The sequence below is a fragment of the Gouania willdenowi genome, chromosome 1, assembly GCF_900634775.1.
Source record: "Gouania willdenowi chromosome 1, fGouWil2.1, whole genome shotgun sequence".
NCBI classification, from domain to species: Eukaryota; Metazoa; Chordata; class Actinopteri; order Blenniiformes; family Gobiesocidae; genus Gouania; species Gouania willdenowi.
In genome coordinates, this window is record NC_041044.1 from 43,194,291 (window position 1) to 43,218,855 (window position 24,565).

A 24,565-nucleotide genomic window follows, 5' to 3' on the forward strand; every position below is an offset into this window, starting at 1 on the left:
TCTACATATACAGTATATATAGTGAAACCCCTATTTTTATTTGATTTTATCTTATTGTTTTGCACATCACAAATGTAGCTATTTTTTAATATTTATTACTTTCCTGTGTACGTCGTTCTGTGTCACAATGTAAACTAAAGAGAGAGTCATAGAGGAAAATTAACAAATGAAAGTATTAAAAATATGGGGTTTTATAATGTTTATTCTTAGTTAAAAATGATAATCATACTGAATATTAGCAGCAACTCACAAAACGACAACAAAAACTGACAAAATAAGAAAAAATATCCTGAATATAAAAAGAACAAACAAATAGCAAAATACAAAACTGAACTGAAAATACAAGTAGTAGGAAATAGTAACAATAAATACCATCCAGGTTTTCAATTATGTTACTGGAGAGACAACGTTAGCAAAGAAACAATGACAGAATTGCAAAGTGGGAGGAGTTAAAATGACACATAAAATACTAATATTTGACAAGTAACGTGTGAACAAAAAAAAGCAGCTTCACAAAAAGACTCTTGGCAATGATCAGTTTGTTTAAAGATCTCAGGCCACTCCCACGTTATTTCAACGTGTGTGTGTGTCTGTCTCACGTGACAGTCTTCAGGTTGGTCTTGGGTGAGAGTCCACAGCTGGCCAGCCGTTCCTGGATGTGCAGAGCAGCCAGTCTCAGCGCCGTGTTGCACCTCATCTCCACAGCGAAGCGCTCCTGCAGCACGTCGTTCACTCCCTGGATGAGAACGTTTAGACACAGAGATTAAGTCAAGTAATATATACAGTATAATATACTACTGTCTAAATCTACAACAATCAAAAATCAATAGCCAGATAGGGGTTTTTGTACAACCGCCACAAATACACAACATCGCTCCAAAAATACACAAAACCCATGAATTTACTCTAAAAATACACCAAATGACAACAAAACCCATGAATTTACTCTAAAAATACACCAAATGACAACAAAACCTATTAAATGACTCCAAAAACACATGATTCTAAAACACACAAAATGGCAGAAAATTACACAAACATCCACAAAAACACAAAACAACAAATCTACAGATACCAAAATGACTAAAAAAAGACACAGAAACCTTTGCTCTGATTGGTCATTGGTCGAACCCTAACCCTTTACCCTTTGACCCCGCTCAGCTAGTGGCGCTACATGCTAAGCTAACGCAAACCTATGGGACTAGCTGCTGGTATGGTGTTCCTTCACTCTCATAGTTACTGAGACAAACACGAAGATTCATCTTTAAGTCTCACTTGAGAAGACTTCATTAAAATGCTTGAAAGGACTGTTTGGGAGGAAAAAGTGGATTTTTATTACCTACGGAGGATTCGATAAAGGGAACTAAAGGGTGTCTCACCTGCAGGTAGAGATACTCAAAGGCTGTGGAATCGTCCTGCAGCAGCACCTGGAGGTTTTTAGGCATGAAACAAACCCTAAACAGACACTTGTAGTCATGGGCCTCCTTCTTCTGAACCACCTGTAGTGACACACACACACACACTTTAATACACACACATGCAGCCCTTGGTCTAAATTTGTGTGGCCCCTAAAGTAAATGCTGGGAATGACCTCGAACTTCCAGCAAACTCCACTAAAGGACAAGAAAACACACAGAATGACTTCACAAATACACAAAAATATGAAGAAAAATATGCAACAAAAATACACAAATGGACTCCAAGCACACACAAAGCCACAACATAAACACACAAACCCTTTGTGTTAATGCTCAGATTGTTCAATATTCTAAATGCTGACATGAACAAAGAACAGACGGACATGTTTGTTCTTTGGTTATTCTGTTTTATTAACTTAAAACCAAAACAGAAATATAGAAACATCAAAAACCAGACAAGCAGCATTTTTTAGTTTCAAAATTAAATCTTCTGTTTGTGTGATATTTTGTTATTAATGGGGAAACTATGGACGAGAGCTTCATGTTTTAATCTCACCACACAGAAAGGACCCACAGACGGGGGCGGACTTTTACTTCTGGACAAAAAGGAGCAACGCATAAGTCACATTACTGATGAACTGGTGAATATTAACATTATAATGCATAAACTACTTTTAAAAACAAAGGATGTTATGTAAAACATGTCCATGATATGTGATTAAAGGAACCAGAGGTGGTGTAATGAATCTACTGGTGCTCCTCGTTTCTTGTTATCAACTTCTGTCTGTGTTGACGGCTGCTATTAGTGGCTAGTAGTATTATTACCTCAAAAAATAAAAATATATTTTTTACTGCCCTCAAAAAAGCTGTAATTGTTTTTTGCAAAAGTGTCAAAAGTTAGAATTTCTAACATCTGTTGTTCCTCACACCAGCCTCTCAGTTGATAGTCACCAGTTTATCTGGATACTATTTGGACCGTAACACTGTTGGGTAAAGTTGGCAGATATTCACAGATTCAGACTTCTAGAATCAATAACTCTTTAACAAATCGTCATCGACACAAATTACGCCTCTTTACATCTGTGTGAGGTGGACAACATGATACTAGATCATTTTATCAAACACAGCAGAGTAAATGTCCTCCCCCGTCTGTGGGTCCCTCTGTGTGGTGAGATTAAAACATGAAGCTCTCGTCCATAGTTTTACCATAAATATCCAAATATCACACAAACAGAAGATTTAATTTTAAAACAGAAAAACGCTGCTTGTCTTGTCTGTATTTCTGTTTTGGTTTTAAGTCAATAAAACTAAATAATCACACTGTTTATTTGCTATTTTGATTAGAGAGCGGTACACGGCGTTTTATCACCTGTTGTATCGGCTCCTCGTCGTGAAGCAGCAGTAATTTACTGATGCTGTGACGCTGCTCCAACACCAGAGAGAAATACTCAATGTGGCTCAGAGAAAGTTTCTCCTTCAGCGTCATCACGATGTCCTGAAGGAAAAACAAATGATGACATAATAATAACGTTCTTACACAGGCTGTAGATCGGCTAAAAGTGGTGTGTGTGTGTGTGTGTGTGTGTGTGTGTGTGAGAAGCAGCCAGTGATAGATGTTGTTATTGTTGACTCCTACCTTGACTGTGGTGCTGGGCTCAAACTTGAAGGCCTTGGTTTGTCCGTTCTCCAGATAAACTTTGAGCACGTTGGGCAGAAAGAGCAGCGAGTTTCCCTGTGATCACACAAGGTCAAAGGTCAAGCAATCTGCTGCGTAATGAAACCTGATTTATAAACAGCCTGTGATGGTTTCACGCAGCACGCACGCGCACGCAAACAAAATGAGAACAGAAGCACACAACATGATCAGAAAAACACACAAAAAACCTCTTAAAACAGACAAACATTACTCTAAAAACACATCACAACAATAATACACAAAACAACAATATACAGAACTAAAAAAAACACACAAAAAGCCTCTCAAAACACACAAAAATGACTCCAAAAACCCAAAATCACATATATAACACATAAATTAGAGGAATATACAAATGACAACAACAAACCCACAAAAATTGCCCAAAACACACAAAAATTTGCCCAAAAACACAAAATGACAACAAAAATACACAAAAAACAAAAAAACAAAAAGAGAAACAGAACAGAAGCACACAAGATGACAGAAAAACACACACACACACATTACTCTAAAAACACATAACAAAAAACACAGAAAAAACTAAATATAGGACAAAAACAAACACACAAAAATGATTCCAAAAACACAAAACGACACAAAAAACATACAAATTAAAGAAGTATATACAAACTGATGACAAAAACAACAAAATATAGAACAAAAAACCCCACAAAATGCCTCCAAAACACACACAAGAATGAAACGAAAACTGTAGTGTGTGTCTCTGTAATGCAGGTGTAGCAGAATGAAAGCGTAATAATGACTCGTCTTATTGCTGCAGCTCAAACACGGTACCTTTAGTTTTAATAAGAATCTATTTAATCCTATATGTCCTTACATTCTAATATTCCTCAAATCAGAGACTTTGTCCTTCTGTAATATCTTTGGTGAATAAAGGGTTAAATGCTTTCTGTGTGCTCGGCTCCTTCCATAGAAAAGCCTTCTTTGATCCGACACTGTAGCGTGACGCATGTTTGATGAGTGTGTGGTTTCAGACGTCCCTCACATTCCTCTCCTCTCTCTCTACGATGATGCTAATCGTCCTGTAATCAGGCGCATTAGGCCGTGGTGATGGAGCACCTATTGATCCGTGTTCTCTCACTGATCTCACAGCTCTGTGGGTTTCCTCATCCAGCTCAACTCTTCCAGACCAGGAAATGTTGAGAGTGATGCAAACCCTGCTCAGGCTGAGCTCAGATAACCACCACAATCCATCGTAAACAAGTGAGAAATTATACCGTAACTGCACACATTTAAGTAGAAGATTCCATTCTCAGTTGACATTCTAACATTTTTAGCAGAGCTACTCATCTGATTGCCCCCCACAGGCCAAAATGCACAAAATTACACAATATGACAACAAATATACACAAAATGAGAACAGAAGCATACATTTACAGAAAACTAAATATAAAACAAAAAAAGACAAAAAGCCTCTTAAAACACAGAAAAATTAATCCAAAAACACAATTTACATTTATAAATTTAGAGAAGTATATACAAAAAATACAACATAACACACAAAATGACTCTAAAAACACACAACAACATATAAAACATACAAAATTAGAGAAGAATGTACAAAATGTACAAAAAAGACTTGACTACAAAGACACACAAAACAACAAAATGTAGGACCAAAAAAAGACACAAAAAGCCTCTTAAAACACAGAAAAATTACTCAAAAAACACAACACAACATATCAAACATAAAAATAGAGAATATACAAAATTTCAATAAAACAAAAATGATTCCAAAAAGATCTAAAACATACAAAATTAGAGAATAATGTATAAAATGACAACAAAATGGACAAAAATGAATCAAAAAATACAACATGAAAACAAAAAACACAAAACAACAAAATATTAGAAGAAAAAAGACAAAATGCCCTTCAACACACAAAAATGACTTCAAAAACACAAAACGACATATAAAACATACAAAAGCAGAAAGTACATACAAAATGATAACAGAAGCACACATTTTTACCACAAAAAAAAAATACTGTATATCTGAGTGGCTAAAATGAACACAAATGGGTTCAAAGTGTCAATATTGGAACAATTAGTTTAAACTGGGCACTTTAATGGGCAGGACTGGTGAATGTGGTTAAATTGGCAAGATAAGCATGAAATGTGGTGAAAGGAGGTTAAAAGTGACAATAATGGGTCAAAATATGTGACATACAGTACGTGGAAAAGTGTTGAAAGGGTTTATAAGTGCTGGACATGTCTTGAAAGTGAAAAAATGTGCAGAAATAGTATTAAAATGTGATGGAAAAGTGCCAGAAATGAAAGTAATGTAGCAAAATGATTGCAAGAAAAAGTGATGAAAATAGGTTAAAATATGGCAAGTTTGGTGTAGTTGATGAAAAATGGTACAAATAATCAAAAATGGGCTCAAATTGTAAAAAAAAATTCTTAGTTTCTTGAAGGCATCTGTGACCCCAAGGTTGAGAACCCCTGATCTAAAGCGTGTTTATAACATGGTTCGGATTTACTGAGTGACAGAATTAAAGCAGTGACGCGTCACCAGCTACATCGATCACCAGTCCAACCGATACACCAACTTTATTTATCCTTTTAAACCAAAACTAGACCAAAACTGTGGTAAACTGTGGTAACACGCACTGAAGCTGGGAAGTACATTGGTTATAAAAGACATACATCAGTGAGAGCAGCAGCAGCAGCTACTGTATAGATGAGATTTATAACACACATAAAAACTTTAAATCAGGCGTAGAAAGATGGTAAACTTGACCAGACACAGGTGGTTTTGTAAAGAATGACGAGCAGCTAAACCTCACACAAACTGAGGGGCTCAGTCGTATCGATACGGCGCGCTGCTGTTTTTTTTGTTGTGCTTTTTACGAGGCCAAAAATAAGTTGCATAAAGTGATGCATTTAATACTAGTAGAGATTATAAACAAAATGTGCACTTTTTTCATTAAATATGCAGCTTATAGAGAATACAATAAATGCCTCTAATACCACTGAATTGCAGCTACTTATTTACTATTGACATTTTTGGTATCATTATTTGCATCATGTTGAATCGCATCGTATCTAGGGTTGGGTATTGCTTGGGTTTTATCAGATACCGGCGCCTACTCGATATTTTTTAAACGGTTCCAATGCTTTAACGGGTACTTAAAAAAATAAAACCGCACACACTTTGTCAAAAAACAATACCTTTTATATTCAGGGCCAAATTGAACACACCAGGCCCAAAATGAAGCACCGAAATGTTTGTTTTTATTCGGTCTGGTTTGTACCGTTTACGTCGGAACCGGTGCCAGTGTTTCGATACCCAACCCTAATCGTATCGCATTATGTAGAATTGAATCACCATCAAATCAATATAAAATCATATTGAATCGTGAACAGGGGGTGAATCGTATCGCATCGTATCGCCAGGGGAACCGATGTATCGCTACTGTATTGTATCGCGGGTAGTGTATCGAGATGCGTATCGAATCGTTGTCAGTGATGGAGATTCACATGCTTATTGGTAAAGGATATTATTAACTCAGAGGAGGAGTTAAAACCCTCGGTCACTGAGGGGTTAAACACGTCTGCCTCTCTCAGCTGTTTTCAGACAGTAAATATCCACCATCAGCAGATTACATCAGGAGAAACACCTGCTCCACAGAGCCACAGAGGAACCTGAGGAGAACCTGAAAGTGCTGAGCAAACCCACCTGAGAGTGTCCGTTGACCTCCACCTCTTCAGCAAAGTGGACCTTGACAGGGTTGGACCGCAGCTTGGCTCTCTTCTCTGGTGTGATGAAGGACGACTTGGGGCCCTGATGAAGAACAAAGTCCATAAATCATTAGTACGGTTTCAATAAATCATTATTTGCTGAGAATCAGATACAGTTTGAATTCAACGCAACTACAGCAGCAACAAAACACCAAGGAAAACTTTAATGTTGTTGCTCTTAAACATGATGATTACAGATAAACCACACAGTTGTTATTAGATGCTTAAAAAACAGACAAGCCTTCTCAACAAGAAGTACAGCAGCACGTTGCAGGAGGTCGATTCATTTTACGATAAGAGGAAAATCTTTCTTTTTTAGTACAACTGCTAGGGCTGGGCAATATATCGAGATTCAAGATATATCAAGTTTTCTATTTTGGCGACAGAAAATAACAATATCACCTATATTGATATATATATATATTTTTTTTTTGTAGCTTATTTTGTTTTATAATGTCGAGCAACAATTTCAGTCTTTGACATATTTTTTCAAGCAAATGATCTTTGATTTATTGATCTATGAAGCCTTTACCCTGCTTTGACCTAGCTCAACGAGCATTGCTACATGTCAAACTAGACAAACATTTGGGACTGGTCGCTACATGCTAAGCTAACCAAACATTGGGAACTAGTCGCTACCCGCTAAGATAACACAAGCATGTGGGACTGGTCACTATGTGCTAAGCTAACTCAACCATATAGGACTGGGTTGCTACGTACTAAGCTAACCAAACATTGGGGACTGGTCGCTTCATGCTACGCTAACACAAACATGTGGGAGTGGTTTGCTAGGTGCTAACCTCAAACATGTGGGAGTAGTTTGCTACATGCTAACCTCAGACACGTTGGGGTAGCTACATGCTAAGCTAACCAAACATTGGGGATTAGTCTCTACCCGCTAAGATAACACAAGCATGTGGGACTGGTCACTATGTGCTAAGCTAACTCAACCATACAGGACTGGGTTGCTACGTACTAAGCTAACCAAACATTGGGGACTGGTCGCTTCATGCTATGCTAACACAAACATGTGGGAGTGGTTTGCTACGTGCTAACCTCAAACATATGGGAGTGGTTTGCTACATGCTAACCTCAAACATGTTGGGGTAGCTACAGGCTAAGCTAACCAAACATTGGGGACTAGTCGCTACGTGGTAAGCTAACTTAACCATATGGGACTGGGTCGCTACGTACTAAGCTAACCAAACATTGGGGACTGGGTCATGACGTGCAAAGCTAACCCAAACATATGCGACCAGGTCGCTTCATGCTACGCTAACACTAACATGTGAGACTGGTTTGCTACGTGCTAAGTAAACCAAAAATTGGGGACTGATCGCTACATGCTAAGCTAACCAAAACATGTGGGAATAGTCGCTACGTGCTAAACCAACCAAACATTTGGTTCTAGTTGGAAATCGACCTGTGCTCCAGTGCGACATATACAAATTACGATACTGGTTGTATCTTTCATGATAACTGGTATTTATTTAAATAAAAATCACCTGTAGTAATTTAGCAATGCGCCTGTACTCGTTGGAAACGTAAAAGAAAAATCTGGTCTAAATATGGTCAAATGAAAACACACACTCAACCACCCTGAAACATTCGTCTTACTCACGTCCATACGGTGCGATCAATAGCGTAATAAATCTGGGGCGCGTTACTCGCTCCTTTGATGGTTTGTTGGCACAAGTGAATGTGACAGAGATGAATATTCTCAGAGAAACGCCCACGACTCCTGAAGGCTCGCTAATGATTGTGAGTCACTGGACGTGCTTCAATCAGCAAAAAAACGCCCTGTTACACACACACACATATACTGTATATATACTGTATATACACACACATACACACATATATATATATATATGCACACACACGTGACGGCGTCTTGTAGACGTTGTAAGGTGATGCAGTGGTAGGACCTTGGAGACGAGGTGATGTGTGTGTGTGTGTGTGTGTGTGTGTGTGTGTTTTGACAGCATCAGATCTGCGCTGTGTGAGGATGTTGTGTATTCATGGTGTGTGTGCTCATGTGTGCACCAGGGTTGGGGTCAATTACATTTTTCAGTTGCATACAATTACGTCTTCAATTATCCACGTTCAAATTCAATTAATCACAATTACTGAGCCTTAAATAAATAACCCCGTTGCAGTACAGCACAAATCGAATAAATCCCGGAAGTTAGCGCAATGAGAAGGAAAGAGGAAATCCAGCTTTGTAGTACAGGCCTTTAGTGTCACCAGCTTCCTCTCTGCATTCTTTTCTTCCTGCTTTTTCTAAAGCAACAGTGTTGTTTTTGGTCTGAATTATGAATTTGAATTCTTCTTATTTTCAAAGAATTATTCCTTAATTGCGACGTAAATTGCTCTACACAGTTTCTCCATGATTGTGATTGGTCCGACGCTGTAATCTCCCCTTGTTACAGGAGCGCCCACGTAGCCTGTCTGAAATCAACTGACTTAAATTAACGTATTTATATCCTGCTTCGTAGTACAGCTGCCGTCTGACGGGGAATGCTTGATTAGGTGAAGCTAACAGAGAGATATCAGGATATACTTCATAGTACAGGCCCTTGAGGTGCATTTAAGGGATGGTTGTGTATTGTTTCTATGGTAACAGAATTAGAATGTAACTACACTGTTGTGTTATTGTGTGTGTGGGTCATTTACTCACCAGCATTGTTCGAAGGACCGTCATTGTTAACGTGTCCTGACATTCCCTGAAGAAAGATAGCATTCACATTATTATTATTATTGTTACTATTATTATATTTGGCAGTTGAATATTCTTACAGGAGTTCTTATTTTTTTTCTTCTGCAACAGGTCGCTGATTAGGAAAAAACAGGCTGTGATCAGTGGGAGGGGCCTATAATGTCTATTTTTCAATGGATTTGCAACAATTTCATTGAGAGTGATTTTTAACTGGTGCCATTTAGCACGCCATAATAGAAAAACCGCTATAACTCTCATATACAACGTTCAAACAGCCTCATATTTGATATACATGATGACTGTCCAGCCCTAAACACAAATTATATATAATTTTTCCCTTATAAATTGGCCACATATTGAGTTACAGTGCTCAGACTAGTACCAGTGAACAATATTTCCTTTCAATGTGTGACCTTGACCTTTGTTCAAGGTCATATTTAAGATCAAGGCAAGGCAAGGCAAATTTATTTATATAGCGCATTTCATACTCAAGGCAACTCAATGTGCTTTACATGATAAAACATTCAATTGTTTAAAATCAATAAGAACATTTAAATCAATAAGAACAATTAAAATCATCAGTAAAATCAATTAAAATCATCTGTAAAATCAATTAAAATCATCAGTAAAATCAATTAAAATCATCAGTAAAATCATCATTACATCAACAACATGACAGAAAATCTCTCTCTCAATCATACGCAGTAGAGAAAAAAAGTGCCTTTAACTTTGATTTAAAAATGTTCACATTGGATGCTGACTTCAGCTCCGCTGGCAGTTTGTTCCACTTCTTTGCAGCATAACAACTAAAAGCAGCATCACCATGTTTACTGTGAACTCTGGGCTCCACTATCTGATCTGTGTCCATAGATCTGAGAGACCTGCTGGGTTCATACCTGACTAACATGTCACTGATGTATTCTGGACCAAACCCATTCACAGATTTATACACCAGCAGCAAAACTTTAAAGTCTATTCTGAGGCTGACTGGGAGTCAGTGTAAAGACTTTAAAACTGGAGTAATGTGCTCTGACCTCTTTGTTCTGGTTCAGACCTGAGCTGCAGCGTTCTGAACCAGCTGTAGCTGTTTGATGCTCTTTTGGGGGATTCCTGTCAGAAGACCATTACAATAGTCCAGTCTGCTGGAGATAAAAGCATGGACCAGTTTCTCCTGATCTTTCTGAGCCATTAAACCTTTCACTCTGGAGATGTTCTTTAGGTGGTAGAAGGCTGTTTTTGTGATAGATTTGATCTGACTGCTGAATGTAAGATCTGAGTCAATCAGAACACCAAGGTTTTTGACTTGATCTTTAGCTTTTAAAGATCGAGACTCAAGATAATTGCTGACAGCAGTCCTCTTTTCCTTGTTACCAAAGACAATCACCTCCGTCTTGTCATGGTTTAGTTGAAGGAAGTTTTCACTCATCCAGCAGTTTACTTTTTCTAAACAGTCACACAACACCTCAATGGGACCATGGTCATCTGGGTTCAGTGATAGATATAGTTGTGTGTCATCTGCATAGCTCTGATAATCAACCTTATCAAGGTCAGTCTTATGTTTTTCCTGCTTTATTACTTTCCATTTAATTAGTAAAAAGCACATTAAGGGACATTGCTCAACAACAAAATACACACAATAAGAATAAGTCTTTCACATGAACAAATCTTACAATTCAGATATGTGTACTTTTAACCAGTTTTAAGATAATGAATTTTTTTCCACATATTTTGCACTTTCAATTTTTGGTTGCCAAATACGTATTTGCCTTGCAATTACAGGTCAGCCTAGTTATTATTATTATTATTATTGGTGGTAGCTGCTTTGAAACATGAAGGGAGCAGACCTGATTATCTCAGCAGCTTGCTCTGGTGTCAGGTCATCGACAGCAACGTTATTGATCTTTACGAGCTGATCCCCAGGGACGAGTCGACCGTCTGCCGGACCACCTGCACACACACACAAACACATTTCAGTCACACCTTATTTATAATAATGAAGGCTTGTTACATTTATCATCCTGTCAGTGGCATTGCTACAGTTGCTGCTTTATCAAAGGAAAACTCATCTTTGAAACATTAATTTGGAAATCCCATTCAATGTTCAGCGAGAACTTCAAACAAATAAGTCATTGTCATGGCAACAGCTCTGGAAATACAATAAACCCCAACATGCAGGAACTCTGTATACCGTATTTTTCGGACTATAAGGCGCACTATCAATGAATGGACCTGACTGGGTCTATTTTAATACATAAGGCACACCGGTTTGTTATTATTAATATTATTATTATTATTAAGATGCATTAAGCGAAATAAAAAAGTCAGATAAGTCAAACTTTATTCAACTCATTACCAATAACTCTCAACATTGTTCAGGTTTAACACATAAAATACAGAACAATACACTCACTTTTTCAGTTCAGTATGTTGAAGCACAGTGGTTAATTTCATACATAAGGCGCACCTGATTATAAGGCGCACTGTCGATTTTTGAGAAAATTAAAGGATTTTAAAAGCGCCTTATAGTCCAAAAAATACGGTAATGAAATCATCATCTATAAGGTCTAAACTGAACTATCATCTTTCAGGGCTCCTTTAGACAGACTGTGCAGCGGCTGTTTCATATTCCTTCTTTACGTTCCGGATATTGCAGACGGTAAATGTGCTTCTTCCTCTGAGACAAGGACGGAACTCCACACAAAAGACCAGTCCAACGTGTTTGAGTTAGCTTAGCACGTAGCAACTCTGTCCCACATGTTTGGATAGCTTAGCATGTAGCAACCATTCACCAATGTTTGGTTAGCTCAGCACGTAGCGACCCAGTCCCACATGGTTGGGTTAGCTTAGCATGTAAGCTAGTGACTTAGTCCTAAATATTTGGTTAGCTTAACACATAGCAACCCAGTCCTATATGATTGAGTTAGCTTAGCATGTAATGACCCAGTCCCACATGATTGGGTTAGCTTAGCACGTATTGACCCAGTCCCACATGGTTGGGTTAGCTTAGCATGTAGGCTAGTGACCTAGTCCCAAATGTTTGGTTAGCTTAGCACGTAGCGACCAGTCCCACATGATTGGGTTAGCTTAGCACGTATTGACCCAGTCCCACATGGTTGGGTTAGCTTAGCATGTAGGCTAGTGACCTAGTCCCAAATGTTTGGTTAGCTTAGCACATAGCGACCAGTTCCAAATGTTTGGTTAACTTAGCACGTAGTGACTCAATCCCATATGGTTGAGTTAGGTTAGCACATAGTGACCAGTCCCCAATGTTTGGCTAGCTTAGCACATAGCAACCCAACATGTTTGAGGTTAGCATGTAGCAAACCAGTTGCACATGTTTAAGTTAGCTTAGCATGTAGCGACTAGTCCCCAATGTTTGGTTAGCTTAAAGTGTAGTGACAATTCCACAGGTTTGGTTAGCGTAGCAGAAAGCAACCCCAACATGTTTGAGTTAGCCTGGCACGTAGTGAACCAGTCCCCAATGTTTGGCTAGCTTAGCATGTAGCAATGCTCGTTGAGCTGGGTCAAAGCAGGTTAAAGGGGCGGAGCTGTTATCAGGCAGCTTCATTAAACTGTATCAGTGCACAGTCCAAACAAGTTGATGTGTTGTTTGGTTTTTGCTTGTTTTTGAACATTTAGCGCGTGATCAGAGTTGATGAAGAGCTGAACGTCTCTCATAAAGATTCATCACAAAAACAACATCATGTCTCTGACTGGAGGAGGATGAGGATGATGATGATGATGATGATGATGACATACCAGAGGAACTTCTGCCTGAAAGACTCAATTATACTGAAAAACAAGGGAATCTTTCTAAATGTGGTTTGTTGCTCATTACGCACACGTGCACACACACAGCTTCCTGTGCTAATGCAGCGTTCTGTGCCTGTATGCAGTATAAACCTCCCCTCTGAGCTTTGCTTTTTGTCAGTTTGCATTGTTCACAGTTTGTGTCACTTACAGTGTGTGTGTGTGTGTGTGTGTGTGTGTGTGTGTGTGTGCAGCAGCCTGCAGTGCTCTGGCACAGCATCAGCAGCTCTGATGTGATACTTGATGCTAAAGTGCACGTATGCACGCACAAAGGACCTCTCATCATTCATCATTTTTTTTAACCAAATATAACTTGTTTCATTTATTAATTCATTTATTTACTGTAATTTATTAATCTCACTTAAAGTGCATTTGTAAAACAGATGTGTCTTATTTATTTGTTGATTTATTTCAGCTATTATTTACCATCTTATTTACTCATTTAATAAACCGTACATAAATAAAGCAAAGGATTTGTGTCTTTCATGCATTTTGTTTGATAACAAAGTAAAATAAAATGCCAAAAGTATCAACAAAATAAGTACAAAAACACACAAAATGACAACAAAAATACAGAAAATGTAAATAAATAACAAAATAAACAGGAAATTACTCAAAAATACACGAAACAACTCCGAAAACATATAAAACCACAACAAAAATGCACTAAATGTCTATAAAACACACAAAATCACAACAGGATACTAAACAAAATGACTCATCATATCAAACAGCAACACAAATACAAAAAAATAAACACACAAACGGACAACCAAAGTATAAGAATAATATAAAATAAGTACAAAAAAAAGCACAAAATGACAACGAAAATACAGAAAATTACATAACATTTATTGATTTTGTTATTTACTCAAATATTCAACTTTACTCAAAGTGCATTTTTTTCAAACAAACGTGTCTTATTTATTTGTTGATTTATTTCAGCTATTATTTACTGACTTACTGTATTTACTCTCTTAATAAATCGTACATAAATAAAGCAACGCATTTGTGTCTTACTTTATAATGTATGCATGCTATCTGTTTGATAATGTATTTGTTTATATATTTCTATTATTTACTCCTTTATGTACTATTTCAATTACTTATTTCACTTTCTTTTTTAATATTTAATTATGTTTTTTAAGACAAAGTCATCAAAAGCATTTTTAAGGTATTTATTTACTTGATACATAATTGATTATATTTTTATTAATATGTATTTATTTATGTACTTGTGTAAATTGAGTACGGTAAATAATATTTATTAGTTTTAATAATAGAGAGGAATGTCAGTCTTGTTTTCTCTAGTGTTTTACGACAGCAGAAGGCAAAGCCAAGTGGATTTATTACTGTAAACAGAAAGCAACATAAACACAGTCCCAGGGCTTTCACTGTAGCAGTGCCGACTCAGCAGAAAAAAACCAGCAGCACGTCTCAGCTGCCAGCGTCGCTACGTTGCTAAGCTAACCCCAGCATGTAGGTGTGGGAGTTCAATGTCTTGCTCGAGGACACTCCGGTGGCAACTCGGTTTCTAATTTTTCACTTCATCTCCTCTCCAATGAATACACAAAATTACCCCCAAAACACACAAAACAACTCAAATACACACACTAAATATGCAAAATATGTACAAAAACACATAAAACGACAACAAAAATAGAGAAAATGACAACTAGATCACACAATAAATAAAAAACAGGATATTATTTTCGAAAATACTCAAAATGACTCCAGAACCTCAAAAGAAATGACACCGAAAACACACAAAACCACAATAGGATACTACATAAAATGACTCCAAAAACACAAAACACCTTCAAAAACACACAAAATGATCCCAAAAACATATAAAACAGCAACAATAATACACAAAAAGACACAAAAATAACTTTAAAAACACAAAATGAGTCCAAAAACACAACAAAAAAACACATTAGGATACTACACAAAAACAACTTCAAAAACACATAAAATTATCCCAAAAAACATATTAAACAGCAACAAAAATACACAAAATGACTCAAAAATGGTTTCAAAAACACTCAAAATGACTTTAAAAAAACAAAAACACAACACAAATACACAAAAAGATTCCAAAATGACTCCAAAAACACAATAAACACAACAAAAATACTCAAAATGAGCAAACAAAGAATGAATAATGACTAAAAACCAAAGAGAAAATGTGAGTTTAGAGATGATGTCCAACCTGGGGTGACGTCCTGGACCAGGATGGGGGTCTGAGAGGACAGCGTGAGGCCATGAGAATCCACCTTTGGGTCCCGGTGGATTTGGAGGTTGAAACGAAAGGAATAATTCCTCTGATCGGAGCCGCTGGAGTCCGCCGTCCTTCCGTCCGCCGCAGTTCGATCTCTGGAGGAGGTTTATTTATGAGTCAGACTTAATAAATCCTAGGAGAGCTCAGACTCAGCTGTACCTGCTCAGAGAGTGAGATCTGCTGCCCAGGTCTCGAGAACGTCTCAGCCATCGTCCAACGACCTGCTCCACACGACTGGTTCTACGGGACGGAGACCGGCTCCTGTCCTGGGCCTCCATTTACCTGCAGTTAGACCATCTTTATTATTATAATAATTATTAATCAATATTAATGAGATAAGATGAGATAAAATAGGTTCTGAAAAGATAAGATGACGTGAGACCAGATAAGATCACTTAACATTGAATGAGCTGTGCTTTTCAAAGTAAAAGTCCTGTAGAAGACCTCATAACGTACTGCACCCTTTTTCATTATATTGACATAATTTCCACAACAGGATACTACACCAAATTACTCCAAAAACAATAAACAAAAAACACAACGAAAATACAGAAAATGACTTGAAACATTAACACAAATTAATATGCAAACAAACCAAAGTACCAAAATAATACACAAAATAAGTACAAGAACACACAAGACGACAACAAAAATACAGAAAATGACAGACTTATATCATTTATTTACTCTAATATTCAACTCTACTCAAAGTGCTTTTTTAAAATAAACATGTCTTATTAATTTGTTGATTTATTTCCGCTATTATTCACAGATTTATTTACTCACTTACGACATCGTACATAAATAAATCAAAGCATTTGTGTCTTATTTTTTTAATGCTATTTGTTTGATAATGTATTTGTTTGTTCATTTGTAATATTTACTCCTTTATGTTTTTTTATTTGATTAATTAAGTTAAGATACGTTGAGATAAGATGATAAACAAGGAGTTAAGATAAAATAAGATGAAATAATTTAGGTTCTGAAAAGATAAGATGACATGAGACCAGATAGGATCAGTTAATATTGGATGAGGTGTGCTTTTCAAAGTAAAAGTCCTCAGAATGTACCGTTTCCTCTTCATAATACACCCTATTTCATCATACTGACACAATGTCCTTGTTGGAACATCTTTTTCCAAATAAATATCACATTTCCGCTCACAACTCAATCAAAAAACCATTTATTGGGAGTAGAGATAAAAGCTGCTCTGACCACATTGATGATGTCACTCTGAGGCTCTCAGGATCAATTAACAGATCATCAGAGCAGGGATGCTAATGATGCTACGAAATGACTCCCTAGTGTATAGCAGTGACGCGGGGGCGGACACCAGGATGTTGATGAAACCAACAGTAACTGCATGAATTTTGGTGGTGGTCAGAGGGGCCGTAGGTGCGAAATGGCAGCCACGCCTCTGTCAGTCTACGCTAGGGCAGCTGTGGCTACATTGTAGCTTACCACCACCGGTATGACTGCGCGAGTGACTGGTGTGAATGAATAATGGTTTCTGTAACACGCTTTGAGTCTCCTCGAAGAAAGCGCTATATAAATCCAAGACATTATTATTATTAGTAAGTTTGAAATGATCCATTTTTGTGTTTTTATCAGCTTTTAGAATGAGAATGTTTTTTTTTTTTTTTTAATGATTTTTAGTTTTTATTGACATCAAATTTGTGCTAAACTTCCTAAAATGGGCTATATGCACAGTGAGACGTGATGTATTTCCAGTTGAAAATAAGACCAATAAAGTACTTCCTGTTACTACTTTCAGAGAGTCAAAACAGTGGAGAAATGAGCGCCACACGTTTAAAACCTGTTTTTCATAGTTTTGTGCCTGTTTGTGTGGTTGGTTGTGTGTCGACACAATTACATCCAAAAGTAGGACGTTTACCTTCCAAACAAGAGGAGAACAACAATGCATTCCTAGGCGTACAGCTTCAGCTCGATGTAATTCTGCTTTGAGTTTTTTTACGTTCCCAAAAGAGGATGAGCTGAGAAAAAAGTGGGTCATCAACATCCGGAGAGATAAACCTCTGAGGAACCCGAGGAGGAAATGAATGTACCATGTCCTTACCACAACTACTGCTCGTCTGCTGCACCAGGTGCATTGTACTTAGGCAAGGCAAGGCAAGGCAAGGCAAATTTATTTATATAGCGCATTTCATACGCAAGGCAACTCAATGTGCTTTACATGATAAAACATTCAATTGTTTAAAATCAATAAGAACATTTAAAATCATCAGTAAAATCAATTAAAATCATCAGTAAAATCATCATTACATCAACAACATGACAAAAAAATCTCTCTCTCAATCATATGCAGTAGAGAAAAAAAGTGCCTTTAACTTTGATTTAAAAATGTTCACATTAGATGCTGACTTCAGCTGTTTGGCAGTTTGTTCCACTTCTTTGCAGCATAACAACTAAAAGCAGCATCACCATATTTACTGTGAGCTCTGGGCTCCACTATCTGATCTGTGTCCATAGATCTGAGAGACCTGCTGGGTTCATACCTGACTAACATGTCACTGATGTATTCTGGACCAAACCCATTCACACATTTATACACCAGCAGCAGAACTTTACAGTCTCCTCTGAGGCTGACTGGGAGCCAGTGTAAAGACTTTAAAACTGGAGTAATGTGCTCTGACCTCTTTGTTCTGGTTCAGACCTGAGCTGCAGCGTTCTGAACCAGCTGTAGCTGTTTGATGCTCTTTTGGGGGATTCCTGTCAGAAGACCATTACAATAGTCCAGTCTGCTGGAGATAAAAGCATGGACCAGTTTCTCCTGATCTTTCTGAGCCATTAAACCTTTCACTCTGGAGATGTTCTTTAGGTGGTTGAAGATGTTTTTGTGATAGATTTGATCTGATGCTGAATGTAAGATCTGAGTCAATCAGAACACCAAGGTTTTTGACTTGGTCTTTAGCTTTTAAAGATCGAGACTCAAGATAATTGCTGACAGCAGTCCTCTTTTCCTTGTTACCAAAGACAATCACCTCCGTCTTGTCATGGTTTAGTTGAAGGAAGTTTTCACTCATCCAGCAGTTTATTTTTTCTAAACAGTCACACAACACCTCAATGGGACCATGGTCATCTGGGTTCAGTGATAGATATAGTTGTGTGTCATCTGCATAGCTCTGATAATCAACCTTACAGTTCTGTAAAATTTGTCCTAAAGGAAGCATGTAAAGGTTAAACAGAAGGGGTCCAAGAACAGATCCCTGAGGAACTTAGCCCTCAGTGTTATAGAGGAGGTCCGGGCGGAGAACGCCGCGCCCCGGAGACGGATGGAGGAGATCATCACCATCAGCAACAAGTTTGGCTTGGAATGGTTTACTGCTTCAGATGAGGACATTAGATTTTATACAAGGTAAGAAATGCTATCAAAACATATCTGTAGCTATTACAGTAGCATTAGCGCATAGCTAAACATAAAACAAGAGAAGCAACTCTGAATAAATGGGAAAATCTGTTAGTCAGTGAAAGGCCAGTAGTTTATGCAAATGTATAAGATGTCCTCTGCTATTTACTGCTGTTGTTGAGTTGTGTGAGGTTAATATGAAAATTATAGTCATGTGTCATAATACAGTAGGGTTAGGAACAGGAAGTTCTTTCACAGTCTTCACTCAAACACGGAGGTGAAGCGTGCATATAGCCCATTACATTAAAAATGCTTTTGTGGGATTCAAATAGTTAACTTATGCGTGGGAACAGAATTAAATGTTTGACTATTGTCACCTTTTGAATCTACAAATTTATTTCCTCAAACGGAAACAGCAACATGACAGAATATAACCGCCCTGACGGGTTTTTAGGAGAATTTCACACATTTTCTACTAAATTGTTATTTTTTCATTTATCGATGTATTAGGTGGACGGATTTTTCAGGAAATTTCCAAAATGGAATAAAAAAAAAAGTGATTAGATTTTGGGGTTGATCCAGATCAATAACCAGAATCAGGATCAGTTTTAAAAATCTGTCATTATTGCTGATTAAAAAAAATATAAATAATAATAATATATTGGTTTGTAAGTGACAAATGTTCATGAAATTTGACTCTCAGACATGTAGAGTTGGTTCCCCTCCAGAAGAAACACATCGTTACAGATTATTCCAAAATAAAACACCTGTAAGTAAAACACATGTAATATTTTAAAGGGTACCCGTGATGAAAATATAATAAAAAAATGTGTTAATGTATTACCAAAACTAAATAAGTGCACCTTTAAAAAATAAATAAAACACTTTAAAAGTATTTTTTTAGAACAATGTTATACCTAAACTATGGAGAATCGCCATTTTAGACTATTTTAGGCTATCTTTGATCGACATCTTTAAAGTTCTGTTTACATTGTGGAAAGTGTGGTTTTTCTGTTGGTTCTGGATGTGAAGCAGCCGAATGTAACTCTCTCACTGATAAAACTGTAGCATCCAGGTTCTATGTTTAGCCTAACGGACAGAGCTCTTGTTACCAGCAGAAACGAGCCATGGCTGAATAGAAGCTTGGCGTGCACGCACCTAATTTAGTATGCATGCGCCACATGAAATGAGTCTATAGATCCCTCTCATAGCAGCTCAGCTTGAAGCGGTCTTCACAAAACACTGAATTTCATCTGAACAGAAACGTTTTAAGTGTGTATCCCGTCCCACTATTATGGATCTGAAAACTGTGTGCCGCCCTTTAGCCCCTCCCCCTGCAGCTCAGTGACCAATCACAGTGTTCCTATGAGCATCGAGTACATCAAACACAGTGAGAAAGCCCAGCGCTAGCAGCGCTAGCAGATGAATGCGTCACTGTGTTGTTCTGTCCTACTTTCAGCTTCACTGTGGGGAGCAGCTGAGCTCATATTTAAATCTATTTACGTCACACGTTGGTTTTATATTCACAGAACACGAGAACATGTGCACAGCTCTAAAATAGATCTGTTGTTGTTGTAAATAATCCAGTTATTGCATTTATTAAGGTGACGTGTTTAATAGACAGAAACAAAATGACTGTGTAATAGTGAGTGTGAACCATGCAGACGTCAAAGCTTTGGGCTTTGTTAAAGGCCAGTCTGTTATTACCAAAAATATTAATCATCCTAAAAAATAAACCAACATAATACTTTAAAATAAAATAAAGTGCACAAAGAATCTAACGTATAGGTTTATCAAATTAAAGTGTCAATAAATATAATAAAGTTGAACTTTGAATATTGAAATTCTTTCACAACATTATTATCATTATTATTATTATTATTCCTCTGTGGAGAGAGGAGAACCTTCCAGCAGGACAACCATCGCTGCAGCACTCCACCAATCAGGCCTCCTTAGTAAAAGGCACATGGCAGCCCGCCTGGAGTTTGCCAAAAGGCACCTGAAAGACTCTCAGACCATGAGAAACAAAATTCTCTGGTCTGATGAGACAAAGATTGAACTCTTTGGCGTGAATGCCAAGCGTCATGTTTGGAGGACACCAGGCACCGCTCATCACCTGGCCAATACCATCCCTACAGTGAAGCATGGTGGTGGCAGCATCATGCTGTGGGGATGTTTTTCAGCAGCAGGAACCAGTAGACTACTCAAGATTGAGGGAATAATGAATACAGTAATGTATAGAAACATCCTGGAAGAAAACCTGGTCCAGAGCGCTCTGGACCTCAGACTGAGGCGGCGGTTAATCTTCCAACAGGACAACGACCCTAAGCACACAGCCAAGATATGGAAGAAGTGACTTCAGGACAACTCTGTGAATGTCCTAGAGTGGCCCAGAGCCCAGACTTGAATCCCATTCAACATCTCTGGAGGGATCTGTGCACCGACGCTCCCCATCCAACCTGATGGAGCTCCAGAGGTTCTGTAAAGAGGAATGGACCAAAGTGGCCACAGATAGATGTACCAAGCTTGTGGCTTCATATTCCTAAAGACTTGAGGCCGTAATTACTGCCAAAGGTGCCACAACAAAGTACTGAGCAAAGGCTGTGAATACTTATGTACATGTTATATTTTCATTCTTTATTTCTAATAAATTTGCAAACATTTACAAAAATGTTTTTCATGAAGTCATTATGGAGTATTATGTGTAGAACTTTGAGGAAAAAAATGAATGGAATCGCTTTTGGAATAAGGCTGTAACAGAGAAGCGCTGTGAATACTTTCCGTACGCACTGCATCATTACTAGTATTATTAGGAGTGTGGAAGTATTGCTTCTGCATAATTATATTCTGTAGATGCAGAACAATATTTAAAAAACATTGTTTTTCGTCACTCAATCCTTTTTGTGCATTTTATGTATATTGTTTTGCTCTGTCAATGAAAACTCTCCATTTCCTATTTGTCAATAAATATTTGTAAGACAATAAACACATTTTATTCACAAATTATAACATAAAAAAGAAAGAAAAAGTTATGGCGATAATATTCACATCCCTCTATTATTACATAGAAATATGTTATGCATTAATGCTGCATTAGTGACACAGAGGTGAATGACAGGAGCAGGGGGCGGGGCTACGAGTGTGACTGAAGGTGAGAGCAGGCTTACGGATGAAAGGGGCGGAGCAACCAGTCTTAGGGATGAAAGTGGTGACACAGGCAGACAGCAGCGTCTCCTCAGGGATCTGAACCCATAAGCACATTATCCACCCATCTGTCAGGCCTGGAGCTTCCTGCTAACCGTCCCACTCTGCCCATTAGCTTAGCTCGTGGATATCAGGTTACACATTCTCCATGTGGAGCACATCATCCATTCATGGAGAAGCAATGATTCTCTATAAGCCCCTCCCCTTTAATCCTTATATAAAAAAAAAAATGATAAAACTCTTCTATATATCATTACAGCGTCAGTAATATTAATGCCATAAGCCTGAGATCAGAGGTCGAGCTAGCTGTGCTAATAATGAGACTTTAACAACAGGGAAACATTTAAACATGAATGTTCAGGCAAATAAAATCTACTTTCACTCTAAATTAGCTGCATTTTAGTCCAGAAAATAACCAGGAACCAATAAAAAAAGGTCAATGACCCACTTCTGGATCCCAACTCTGAGTTTAGAAGCTTCAATGGAAAAAAATGGAAACAAAATTTAGAGACTGATATTTACACAAAAAGTTACAGCTGCAAACTTGTAACCCAGCATTTATTCACATGTTTTTTAATTACTTGCGTAAATGATTGTTTACAACCACAACTCTCTGGTTATAACTTATCCAATCTACAATGTGACAAAGCAATAAAACAATGAACATGCATGTGAACAGTCTCATAAAAATGAAGATTTTGTAAAAATACATTAACTGCTTGACCACTGCATCAGCTGTCATCTCCACATAGCGTTGCCCTAAATATAAACAAGGAGAATCACTCTCCATCACTATTTTTGTTCATAAATGACCCTAACAACCTTTTTCTAACAATCTGTGGAGGTAAATTTCAGCATCCTGCCTTTACAGTGAAGAAAAATGACTTTGTTTAGGTCATATCACTGTCTGCTGCACTAAAAAGACACACCCACTGTCTCCAAATCCTCACTTCTGATTGGTCAATCACACACACGGGGGGAGCGGGGAGGGGAGGGGCCATTTCTACGAGCATGAATCAGTTTTGCTACAGACGTGTCGCAAAACTCAAGCAGTGAAGATTCACACGAGAAAAGTAGTTTGTGTTTGTGTAGCGGTGGATAAGAGAAGTTATAACTGGAGAGTTGTGGCTCAGGTGGTAGTGGGTCGTCTTCTGATCGAGAGGTTGGGGGTTCGATCCCAGTACCTGACTATGTGTCGAAGTGTCCTTGGGCAAGACACTGAACCCTAAGTTGCTCCCAGTGGTCGACTAGCGCCTTGCATGGCAGTCCTGTCCCACTGGTGTGTGAATGTGAGAGTGAATGGGTGAATGAGCTGATATGTAAAGCACTTTGAGACTGTTTCAGTGGTGATAAAGCTCTATAAAAATCAAGTCCATTTACCATTTACCATTTGTGGTTGAAAACGATCATTTATGCAAGTAATTAAAAAATATGTGAATAAATGTTGGATTACAACCTAGAATTGTCTTTCTGGTCAGACTTTATTCATTTAAAAATATTGAGACATTGAGTTGTGGTTCATATCGCCCAGCCCTAGTACTCCAGCCTCATGAAGTCAATAACAAACTTTGATATAAAAGAACTTTGATTTTGAAGGAAGTGCTGCAGGAGAGAGAGTATATATAGTTTCCAACGTTGTCCCAGGATTTGCTGACAGAGTCTTTAAAACGTGTGTGTGAGACAGAAGTATTGATGCAGGATGTAGAGTTCCTGTACATTAATTCACTCTTCCACACTCTGCTTATTCACTGCTCACTAATGCACCGTATAGGTGAGAGGCTGAGGTCAAACAGGCTTTAGTAGCAACAATACATGGTTCAGTTTGGGTTTTCAACACCTGCCTCCATTTGGCTCTAGTTTGTGTTTACAGTGCATTTTAGCTCATCATTTACAGAGCTGCTCGTTTTGGATGCAGCGTGGATAAACCCTGCTATAAAACATGCTAAAACAATCTAAAAACTGCTATTACTGCTAAAACATGCTAAACCCTAATGAAACATGCTAAAACTGATAAAACCTGCCATACAATCTGTTAAAACCATTTAAAACTATCTAAAACCAGCTATGAAATCTGCTAAAACCTGCTATAAAACATGCTAAAACATTCTAAAACCTGATAAAACCATCTAAAACCTGCCATTAAATCTAATAAAACAATTTAAAACAATCTAAAACATGCTACAAAATTTGCAAAAACAATTTGAGACTATCTATAACCTGCTAAAACATGCTATAAAATCTGCTAAAACCTGCTATAAAACATGCTAAAACCTGCTAAAACATGCTATAAAATCTGCTAGAA

The 24,565-nt window shown here is 37.7% G+C and overlaps 1 protein-coding gene across 2 annotated transcripts in view; it reads right to left on the reverse strand.

Moving 5' to 3' along the window:
* The window catches only part of frmpd1a (FERM and PDZ domain containing 1a), a 49,066-nt gene that overhangs the window by 16,236 nt on the left and 8,265 nt on the right, over window positions 1-24,565 (reverse strand). For both annotated transcript variants that reach the window (XM_028467906.1, XM_028467992.1), the window contains 9 exons: window positions 15,852-15,974; window positions 15,624-15,787; window positions 11,446-11,548; window positions 9,563-9,608; window positions 6,821-6,925; window positions 3,055-3,150; window positions 2,788-2,913; window positions 1,380-1,499; window positions 600-736 (listed from right to left, as the gene is read on the reverse strand). In XM_028467906.1, the coding sequence (XP_028323707.1) occupies window positions 600-736; window positions 1,380-1,499; window positions 2,788-2,913; window positions 3,055-3,150; window positions 6,821-6,925; window positions 9,563-9,608; window positions 11,446-11,548; window positions 15,624-15,787; window positions 15,852-15,970 (1,016 nt within the window). In that variant the 5' untranslated portion in view covers window positions 15,971-15,974. The remainder of the gene's footprint in view (window positions 1-599; window positions 737-1,379; window positions 1,500-2,787; window positions 2,914-3,054; window positions 3,151-6,820; window positions 6,926-9,562; window positions 9,609-11,445; window positions 11,549-15,623; window positions 15,788-15,851; window positions 15,975-24,565) is intronic.